Raw genomic sequence first — 12002 nt, 5'->3', positions numbered from 1 at the left:
CTTCTTTTCTAGTTTCCTTGGTATTCTGGCGTGATGATGACCCTTCCTTCTTTTATAGTTTCCTTGGGAAAATGGCCACGTGTGAATGTGGTCAGCGAGGGGCGGGGCTGCAACGAACTCCAGCGCCCCCATTGGTTGGAATGAGTGTTGGTAATGATGTCATCTGATTCACACATAGAGTTTAGGTGGAAAAATGACTAACTAACCCTTTTAATACCTGGATAGAAAAAACTTAATTTTTTATTTAATTTTTTTAAAGATAGTTTTTATCTGATCGTGGCCAGAGGCTGTTGGGAATTTATGCTTTAAAATTAGTCATAGCAAGGGATTTTGAGCTGGATGTCGAAACACCCACCCCTTGATTTATACTAATTAAATACATACAAATATATATGATTTTATTTGTATTTCTTTACAGCGTCTACAAGAACATTTGCACAGTTGTGATTAGTCGTCCCGATTGGCATTGAAACGGAGAGGGCGCTATTTTCAATATGAGGGACTTTAAACATTACCTCTTTATGGCAAGGCAGCTTCGTTATTTATTTACTAATTACAATTTTTTTTGTGATCAAATCTTTTTTTTTAAATTAACTAATTACTCTCACAATTTTCTGTAATTAATCTAGATTAAAAATCGCATTTTTCTACTTAAGACCGAAGCTTGTAACAGATATTTACTTGAGTAAAATCATGGAATTAGTGTAAAATCGACACAAAGAAAGTATATTTCTCTCCTGTGAAATACAAATGTTCAACTAAACCATCCACATTGACTCAGCTTTAAAGACCTCTCTCTTATATCCGCGGCGCTAACAGAAATAAAAACAACCCAGGCCTATATGTTAAAGTGCAGATTGGCTTAGAGGACGATAATGTCTTGTATGAACTACCAGTAATATAAATCATATCATAAATGTGTTCCATCTTCATGTCAGATGATTTTCAAAAAGGTGCATGAGTCGATGCAAAAAAAGAACAAGCAAATATACTGCTGAAAGTTCAGAACGTTGAAATTTTTTCACTCCATAGATTAATCTAGATAAAAAAAAATGCAACGCTTTAAATAATTTAAATTATTCTCAAGTTAAAGCATTAACTTTGACAGCCCTGATATAAAGACTCGATGACTCCCTCTGCTGGCCAGCGGAGGCCGATGTCGCCACATGGCGGCCATCTTGCTACGCCCACTCATAACATGATGAATGTCTATAGTGCAATTAGTGCATGTACTATTGAAATAACCATAGCGTGCTCCATTTTCAACCGTTTGGTTTGTTAAAAACGTCAGAGATGTAGTTATACTGCATACTTATAATGGACTTTCATTATGAATTTAATTTTTTATATAAAAATTCTTCCAAGCAAGAATCATAGCCACGTTAATAACGTCTGTAAATCTTTCAAGATTTCAGCAAAGTCGAGGGTATTTGTTTGTGCAGATCACTCACCTTAAAGCAGTAGTTAACTGTAGCAAGATGGCCGGCAGTGAACTACACGGGAGACTCCGCCTTGCGCCATCTAGTGTTTATATATATATATATCTATGGTTAGGATGATGTACCACATCGTCGTCAGCTGATGTGATCGGTCCAGCCTGTAGGGGGCGCTACTCTGTCTCGGGTCTACATGTTGACATGTAGTAGCGCTGCATTCAGAGTGTCTGGTCAGGTCAGTGACATGGGTCCCCCAGACAGACAGTCCCTCCTGCTCTGAAGTCAACGGGAAACAGATCTCCCGGTATCCCGTTCCCACTTTATTCAATCAGAGGAGAGAACTCTCCTGAAAGAAAATTGTCTGACAAAAATAAGACATAAAAACTAGTTTTGAAGCGTCTGCCCTACCACCACAGAGACAGTGGGATCGAATCCAGCTGTGGTGCTTCCGGCTTGTGCCGACCGTCCATACTGACACAATTGGCGGTGTTAGAGGGTGGGAAAACCCGGCGAGGGTGGGTCCTGGTCGTTGTAAACAGCGACTCCTACAGTTCGGTCGGGGCGCCTGCACAGCGAGGGAAGGATCCTGGGGGAGGTAGTGTGACCTTCCACACGTTACACCCTCCCAGTGAGAGGCCGCTCTGCCAGGTGAAAAGAAGCGGTGGGCTGGCTACACATGTGTCGGAGGAAGCATGTGATAGTCTCCGCCCTCCCAGACCGACGGTAGGGGGGTAGAGTGCGCAACGACCAGGTAGGGGATTGGGAATTGGCATAACGACTAACAGTGGGCTGGGAGAAAAACGGAAAAAGAAAGGGGGGAAAAGAGAAAGTAAAAAAAAAAAGTTTTGAGCAAATATTATGTGCTTGAAACAAGTAAAATATTCTCCCAGTGCAGTAAACAAATTTGGCATGGCAAGATTTCTTGAAATAAGTCACACAAAAAAATTCCTCCTTCCCCCCAAGGGCAGCCCGGGAGCAGACAAGGGCTGCGGTGAGCATATCGCCCGGGGACCAATCCAAGTGCTCCTGTCCGTCTTAGTCAGGGACACGACAGCGTCGGCGATCTGTTGTGCATGTTTTTCCATTGGGTTTATCTTATCGGGAGGGATAACGCTTGCGAGCACAGAGGTGAGAACATGCAAACTCCACACAGAAAGGCCTGGGAGATACCCCACCTGGGTACCTGGCAACCTGGTCCCCAAGCGGGAATTGAACCCACGACCTTCTAGCTGTGAGGCGACAGTGTTGGGAGACCCATGTTACTGACCAAACACTATATATCAGTGATGGTTGTCCGAATGTAGAGCTATTTAAAGGAACACGGCACCATTTTGGGAAATTGGCTTACTGTCTTCTCCAGAGAGAGACAAGAAGATAGATACCAGTTTCCTCTCTGTGCGTTCAGTAGAAAGCTATCTGGCTGCACGTTAGCCTAGCTTAGCACAATGAATGGAAGCGCACATGACCGGGTAGCCTAGAGGCATTGTCCAACTAACACCTCTCCCGAAGGCTACCCGGTCATGTCCGCTTCCATTCATTGCGCTAAGCTCGGCTAACATGCAGCTTTCTACTGAACGCACAGAGAGGAAACTGGTGTCTATCTTCTTGTCTCTCTCTGGAGACAAGAAGCGTGTTCCTTTTAACACTTATTTGAACAAAGACATACCACTTCCAGCACCTTTTAAGGCCGTTCCAACGGGTCACCAACAGGCCTCCAGAATGTAAATGTACAAGTTTCACCTGTTTTTCGAAACTATGAACCTAGCTTGGTTAACGGATGACTGTTTAAAACATAGTAAAAGTGCCTTTTATGGTCATGCCTGTCTGTATTGCTTTGTCTTCCTGTTTTTAAAAGTTAAATTCTTTATATATTCAATAAATCTGTTGTGAGAATTTTCATTTCCTTGATTTTTTTCTTTTTTAAGATGCGAAGCCCCTCGTCAGATGTCAGTTAACTCACTCGGGCAGTAATTCAGTCAGTTATTCGCTCACGGTTAGCCACGCTGGGTGTCTGTTGATGTGTGTCCTTGTTTACGCAATGCATGAATCTATGAATTCTGAACACTGGCTTTCTTTAAGGCGCGATGTTGAATTTCAGCATAAGGGCAAAACAAAGGTTGATACTTATTTGCATGCGCTCCTGAGAAATGTTTCTTTCTGCATCATCCCCAAAAATAACAGCCGAGAACAAGACCTGCTGCGACCCGTAGTTTTTTTTATGAGTTTATTTTCAAGTTTATTCTCTCAAAATGTACTTCCTGTCAACATTTTGGATATTTTTACATAGCTAGTAGAGAGAGTAGAAAACGCTGATTAAAAACCACAGGAAAGAAAGGGGGGGGCGGTGAAGTGCAGAGAGTGGTCGATGACATCATAGAGCCAGAACAAAACTGATGACACCCGTTATGATACTCATCATGCCGTGACCAATGGAACCCGACGGACGGAGGTACATGGTCACCAAGGAAACTATAAAAAGAAGGAAGGGTCATCGCGTCGGAATGTACCGGCGTTCTATGTTCTGCTTGTTGCCAGACTTTGGTGTCTGTCAGTTCTATTGACGTCTGTGTTAAAATTCCAAACAACATCAACCAATAACCAAACATTAGCTAGTTAACAATTCTTCTGACATCCGGGGTAATAACCTGTTTAAATGACATAAACAAGGAGACGGCTGATCGCATTCAATTCAATTCACGCTACACAGTGACCCTTCCTTCTTTTATATGTTACTTTACTTGACGGTTACCAGGTTTCCATAAAGATAAAACACTACTTTATTGATCCCCTTGGGGAAATTCGGGAATTCATCTAGATTCTAGATGCATCACTACTCGGAAATAATCTAAACCTGGATTATTTTCACAGGCACAAAAGATTGTATTGTGTGGTAGGCCTATTATTACAGATATGATCTTTTCATGGCTATCTCTTATTAACAGGAAAGCCGATTTTCCATTAGACTCTCCCCGTTTAGGTGTGAACAGATTAGATGAGTCAAGGAGAGAGTGAAAGATGAAATCTCCAGTGCCTGTGTGTGTGTGTGTGTGTGTGTGTGTGTGTGTGTACATCCAACAAAACAGTGTGTGGACAAAGATCATTCTATTGTAAAGATGCTTTTTTCCCCTGTTTGTTTGGGAGTTTGTTTATTGAAGGGGGGGGGGGGTTCTGAACAGTCTTGCCTATATGTTATCTCACCACCTCAGACCTTCATAGCAAAAGATTAGGTCACTTAAGTCCTGCCATGGTTCAGAGCCAACACAGTACAAGGCCAAGCGAAGGCAACAGGTGTAGAGTGAGTTGTTGTGAGACAGTGACCTAGTAAAAGAATACGATGGGGGGGGGGGGAAGAGAAAATACAGCTCAAATCATTATCTAGAAATGCAGTTCCATATACCGGTACTGTACGTGTATATTCCCCCGTATGTATGTATAACGTCGAATTTAATTCGCTAGTCCGTAATGGCTTCGACTCTGTTGACATTTTCTAGATTCCACAAATATCCATCATTCCCTTCATCACTTCCTCCCCACCTTACATTCATAGAGACGAGACACATTCCTCCACCTCCACACTGCTACTACTAAACGACCTACGACCTTTGCCCTCCCGCCCCCATGTCCAATATGATGTCTGTTACCGCCGTGTGGTTTGGAAAAGCAGTCCGTCCTGACCCACACGTTGACCCATCTCGAACCCTGTCCCTCTCTCTTCTCTCCATCCTCCGTCCTCGCTTGCGATTGGAGGATGGAGAAAAGAGGGCGGGGTTCGGGATTGGCCCGATTGTCCTCCACGTTTGGCCGCTTTGTGCGCCGTAAAAAAAAACACCTAATAATGGGCCCAATCCGGTGCTCGTTTTAAAACATTTTTAGAAATGCTAAATTCTGCATTTACTAGGGAGTTTTACGGTAAGTTTGAATCCTAAGCGTGAAACCAAATAGCTTACGACGAAACGCATTACCACATGCATGTGTGTGTGACTAATGGGGCCAAGTGCAAAGACCGTCGAAGCGGGTCAAGTCAGTCTGAGGCCCGAAGGGTTAAGATTATCACCATATAGCACCATATCAAACAAACATAAAACAATAGACCATGCATCTGTAGATATATATGAATATATATATTTATATATATATGAAATTTGGGGTTCAATACACAAGTGTTAAGGTAGGTATATTTCAAGTTGACGGAAATAAATATTGCCACAGTTCAGTCCAAAAACACATGGACCCTATTATTCAAAACTGATCGCGTTGTTCGATCGGGCATGTGTAACGCGACCGTTCTTTTATACGCCGCTACTAATCAAACCATGAGAATCGTGTCCGTGAGAACGTCTCAGCGGCCAACGAAACCTGCCAAATTCTGGCAACGTAGAGCATTATCTTCACAGTGCATAGAGCGTTTGGTTTGCATACTTGTTGCAGTTGTACTTGGCGTGTGTGTGTGTGTGTGCGCGGACTGTACAGCGCTGTACAATACTGTGCTCCATACCGTGTCCTTTCGACAGCATTTACAGCGTTTTCTTTTTGAACCCTTTCACTACCACACTACAGAAGGTTAACCCTGATGTAAACAAGACAAAAGTCTTTCTCTGGTCTGCATCCCCTTAACAATTGTGTGTATTGAGCCGTACTGTATTGTACCCATTCTGCAATCTGTTAAATAAAGTTTTCATTCATTCATTCACTACCACACTGCAGACGGTTAACCCTCTGTAGTGTGGTAGTAAATGGTAAATGGCTGCATTTATATAGCGCTTGTTATCCAAAGCGCTTTACAATTTGTTCCTCACTCACACACCGACGGCGGAGGCGACCACGCAAGGTGCCGACCTGCTCATCGGGAGCAGTTAGGGGTTAAGTGTCTTGCTCAAGGACACGCTGAGCATCGACACGCTGAGCGGGAATCGAACCGGGAACCTCCGGATTGCCAGACGACTGCTCTATACCTCCTGAGCCACTGTCGCCCCCAAGGTAGTGAAAGGGTTAACCTTCTGTACTGTCGCAGTGAAAGGGTTAACCCTTTGGTAGTGTGGTAGTGAAAGGGTTAAAAAAAAAAAAAAAGCCTGCCATACTCAATCTGGTTCTATAAAGGCTACGTTCACACTGCAAGCCTCAGTGCTCTGTTCCGGTTTATTGTTCATATTTCTTTTTTATTATACTTTTTTTTTTTTAATGTGCCCAATATACTATCGGATTCCAGTGTGAACCGGACAAATGAACAATAACAAAAGGTGGATGTAAATATGGAGGAGGACACTGACGTCACAGTTTATGGTTTAGTTTGTAAGTTGTTGTGCAGTGGAGGCCAGATCCTTGGTGAGCAGATGATGATGATGATGATGATGATGATGTGGGGCGAGGAGGAGGAGGAGGTGAAGGAGAGACGTTTCTTCTTTCGATGTGCTTTTCAAACACAGAGCGGTTATGAGACGTCAGGTTCTGCTTGTATCAGGTGAACAGCTCCATCACCGTCTCTGTTCACCCAGTGAACTGCGGCGGACGTTAGTCTAGAGCAACGGTTCTCAAACTACGGGTTGCGACCCAAAGTGGGGTCGTGGGTAGGTGACAGTGCATTGGCTAGTAAAAAATTCAATAAAAAAATCTATAATTTTTTTTTTATTATTATTATTCTGTTCTGGCAACATATTTTGGCTTGTTTTATAAATGTGTCTATTGATAACATAGTGCTGTAATAACATTTTCTAATAAATATGCATGATCAAGTTCAACAACGTGTGCTTTTATTTTGATTGATTCCTTAATTCCACGTTGAAATTACGCAATACATTAAGTGTGGGGTCGCCAAGAAAAGAATATCCTAAATAAAATGGGGTCGTGGTATAAAAGAGTTTGAGAACCCCTGGTCTAGAGAGTGACGTGAAACGTCACACGAAAAGAAGTCTGATCTGATGTAGGACCACATTATTCTGAAAGTGGCCCAAAATTGGAATTGAAAAGATCTAAATTCCGTATGATTTGTGCTGTTTACACTGTTGTGAAAAAAAAATTAAATATCTGAGTCACAAATAAAAGCAAAAACAATTATCAGATTTGGGCCCTTTTTGCCTGCAGTGTGAACGTAGCCTGATTAGCGCTTAACTCCTCATTTCAAACAGCACAGTATTACAGTTCACAACCATTTTTTTATAAGGCAGATTAACACAAGTACTCGAGAGTAGTCCGTGGCTCTCAAGTCGTCACTGTTCTGTAGTTCTTATGGTACACAGCTACTGTATATCATCTTATGGTACACAGCTACTGTATATCATCTTACGGTACACAGCTACTGTATATCATCTTATGGTACACAGCTACTGTATATCATCTTACGGTACACAACTACTGTATATCATCTTATGGTACACAGCTACTGTATATCATCTTATGGTACACAGCTACTGTATATCATCTTATGGTACACAGCTACTGTATATCATCTTACGGTACACAGCTACTGTATATCATCTTATGGTACACAGCTACTGTATATCATCTTATGGTACACAGCTACTGTATATCATCTTACGGTACACAGCTACTGTATATCATCTTATGGTACACAGCTACTGTATATCATCTTATGGTACACGGCTACTGTATATCATCTTACGGTACACAGCTACTGTATATCATCTTATGGTACACAGCTACTGTATATCATCTTATGGTACACAGCTACTGTATATCATCTTACGGTACACAGCTACTGTATATCATCTTATGGTACACAGCTACTGTATATCATCTTATGGTACACAGCTACTGTATATCATCTTATGGTACACAGCTACTGTATATCATCTTACGGTACACAGCTACTGTATATCATCTTACGGTACACAGCTACTGTATATCATCTTACGGTACACAGCTACTGTATATCATCTTACGGTACACAGCTACTGTATATCATCTTACGGTACACAGCTACTGTATATCATCTTACGGTACACAGCTACTGTATATCATCTTACGGTACACAGCTACTGTATATCATCTTACGGTACACAGCTACTGTATATCATCTTATGGTACACAGCTACTGTATATCATCTTACGGTACACAGCTACTGTATATCATCTTACGGTACACAGCTACTGTATATCATGCCAGACTGAAGCAACAACAAAAAAAGAAAACGTTTGCAAAGCAAGTCAAAGAAAAATAAGGACTTAATCTTTTTGTTTTGCTTTTTTTTTTTTTTTTACAAACATTCTTTGGTTGAGTGTGAAAAGAGCATTCCTGTGCTTTTATTTGATTTCTTTTTGAATTTGGCTTTTCTTACAAAGGACATATTAAAGAAACTAAAAAATAAAATAGGTGGACCTTTGCGATGATAACACTGGCTTAAATACAGGCAAAAAAAAAAAATCGTGACGCCTTTAATCTAAACGACAATATTGAACCTCTATAAAACCTCACAAATAAATGTAAAAACAAGAAAAAGAATCTCTTATAATGTGATAAAAAGCTGGATCTGACTTGATCGTTCTCCATGGATTGTACACAAACACTTCCTCTGTCCAGGTCTCCTTTTCACTTCTTCTTGGCGAAGCGGCTGAATTTCTTCTCCTTCTCCTTCTTGGCGGCGCTGGGCTCGGGGGGGTCCGTGGAGGAGGAGGAGGGGGGCGGCAAGCTGTGGGCCTTGGCCCCCGAGGGCCCCCCCCCCGCCGGCTCCTGCTCCTCCGCTACGGAGAGATGGACGGCCTGCTCCATGGACCTGGTCCAGCGCTGGAGCTCCCCCTGATGTGACACACACACACAACCACCAGGAGTTACAGTCACGGAGAGGATACCTGGGTTCAGGGGTGGGTTCAGGGGTGGGTCTGGGTCTTGCACCCCCCCCCCCCCTCCCCCCCCACGTGTGACCCCATGCGATTTCGGAAAAACATCGTTTTAAAAGTCAAATCACATTTATATTTAGTAATTCAGCAGTTTTTTTTTTTTTTTTTTTTCAACGCCACAAACTGGTATCTATCTTCTAATCGAGTGGTCACCAACCTTTTTAAGCCCAAGATCACTTTTTTTTTTTGGTGAAGGCAAGATCTACCTATTGAAGCGTTGAGAGAAAAAGACAGCCAAGATTGTACTTTAAACTAAATTACTTTTATTTGCCTGTATTCTTATTACATGCAATGCTTTGGTCCAACATTAAAACGTCAAAGTAGAACTATTATGTACTTTCTCAGTCAGTGCTAAGTGCAGTCATCTTATGCAGCATCACTTTTCACATCAAAACAAAAGTAGAACTGTAATGTGGACTTTCTCATATTATTAACATTGACAAACATATTTACAATTAGCATTTTATAAAGTAGAACTGTAATGTGTACTTTCTCAGTCAGTGCTAAGTGCAGTCAGTGCTAAGTGCAGTCAGTGCTAAGTGCAGCATCATTTTCACATCAAAACAAAAGTAGAACTGTATGTGTACTTTCTCAGTCAGTGCTAAGTGCAGCATCACTTTCACATCAAAACAAAAGTAGAACTGTATGTGTACTTTCTCAGTCAGTGCTAAGTGCAGCATCACTTTCACATCAAAACAAAAGTAGAACTGTATGTGTACTTTCTCAGTCAGTGCTAAGTGCAGCATCACTTTTCACATCAAAACAAAGGTAGAACTGTAATGTGGACTCTCAGGGTAAGATCTAAAAAAAAAGAAAAAAAAGAAATTCATGGAAAGATCTACAGGGACAGTCTCAAAGATCGACGGGTTGGTGACCACTGTTCTAATCTAATTTCCCAAAATGTTGGCGTGTTCCTTTAAGTGCTTAAACACTCACCTCATCTTTACACTGGAAAATATATTCACTGCCGTCGCCAAGACTGTGAGAGAGAGAGGAGAGAGAGAGAGAGAGAGAGACAGACAGACAGACAGACAGACAGACAGACAGACAGACAGACAGACAGACAGACAGACAGACAGACAGAGAGAGAGAGAGAGAGAGACAGACAGAGAGAGAGAGAGAGAGAGAGAGAGAGAGAGAGAGACAGAGAGAGAGAGAGAGAGACAACAACAGGAAGCATGTTTTAATGAGCTGTTTCCAACGCTCTCACCCTCGACGTGAATGAACTAGAGGGCAAGCGATTCAGTCTGGGGCCGGGTTTCCTCAAAATAACTCTGAGGCTATGTTTGACCCGGTATAATCACAAATCACACGGGTTCCAACACGCTCTGGCTTCATACACGGGTGTGTTCTGAACCAGACTCGGCTGCCCCGGGGCATCGGATGAACGATCCAAGCTTCCATTCTTCCCGCGTGCAAAGTAAATGGACTGCGTTCATACAGCGCTTTTTATCCAACGCACTTTAAAACGTGTGCCTCACATTCAGCCAGACGTTCCCGGCGGAGGCGAGCCCATGCAAGGTGCCAACCTCAGGGTTCACCGCACAAGGTCCTTGAAGTGCTTAAAGTGCTTGATTTCTTTTACCAAAAAAAGGTCAAGGCCTGGACTTCCTTGAAAACAGCCATGGTGCTTAAAAAGTCCTTAACATTTAAATCCACCGTTCACATTGAAAGTTTTGTTTCTGAATCAAGAAATACATTTTTTTTATTATTAAAGTGTAACTAATTGTCGGAAATTGGTCGGAAATTGGCGGAAATAAGCCATGCATATTGGATCCTGAAATAACCGATTATCTAAATGAATGTTGGATTATTATTTCTGTGAGATATTTCTTTGGCTGATGTAGGCAACAGAACTTTAGGGGCAACATTCTCTGGAGACTTTCTCTCTGGAACCACAGAGCTGATAGGATCTGATAGGACCTGATAGGATCTGATAGGACCTGATAGGAGCTGATAGGATCTGATAGGATCTGATAGGAGCTGATAGGATCTGATAGGACCTGATAGGATCTGATAGGACCTGATAGGATCTGATAGGATCTGATATAACCTGATAGGATCTGATAGGACCTGATAGGAGCTTATAGTGTGAGGGCTATGCCGGTAGTTTGGGTCACTAGCAATAATAGGGACTCTTTAAGTTATTGGTATAACGAATAACCACTAAACTGCTAAGCAGACGTTAAGGAGAAGTGGGACAATAACAAAAAACAACCTTTACTGGTGGAAGCCAGCAAAGAATGATTAGATAAGAAAATAAATCAAGTCAAAAAACAGGACAACACTCATAAAGAGGTATTGTAGAAAAACTAAATAAGCCACAAAAGCACCTCCTAATAACAGAGTTTATTACATGGCGTTTTCACATTCGCCGAAATGCTTGCTTGTGATTGGTCAATAGCGCGCGTCAGAGGTCAGTTATCAGACAATAATGACCGCTGTGGGACAATAATGACCGCTGTGCGCAGCTGTTCGCAATCAAGCCCACTGACAAACACTGTTTCAGTGCAGCCAATCAGACACACCTGCCGGGCTGCCCGCGATAATAATAATCACTTTATTTGGGCTGACAGAGCCACAGAACAACTGCGATTTGTCAATGAATTAGTATATTGTTAGTAAGTTAGCCATGTAATAAGCGGGATAATGTATAGCTTTACTCGGTCATCATCGCAAAATAATTGACCTTCACTGACGTTTAAAACACTCGCT

At 42.1% G+C, this 12002-nt stretch overlaps 1 protein-coding gene across 1 annotated transcript in view; it reads right to left on the bottom strand.

Moving 5' to 3' along the window:
* Positions 1-8979: 8979 nt before the first annotated feature.
* The window catches only part of LOC311225121 (spectrin beta chain, non-erythrocytic 1-like), a gene marked incomplete at both ends in the record, with an annotated part of 63493 nt that continues 60470 nt past the window's right edge, over positions 8980-12002 (bottom strand). The window contains one exon of the mRNA XM_084310326.1: positions 8980-9186. Coding sequence (XP_084166452.1) covers positions 8980-9186 — 207 coding nt within the window. The remainder of the gene's footprint in view (positions 9187-12002) is intronic.

The sequence above is a fragment of the Notolepis coatsorum genome (assembly GCF_963971535.1).
Source record: "Notolepis coatsorum genome assembly, chromosome: 3".
Lineage (NCBI taxonomy): Eukaryota > Metazoa > Chordata > Actinopteri > Aulopiformes > Paralepididae > Notolepis > Notolepis coatsorum.
This window is presented reverse-complemented; position numbering and strand designations above follow the sequence as displayed.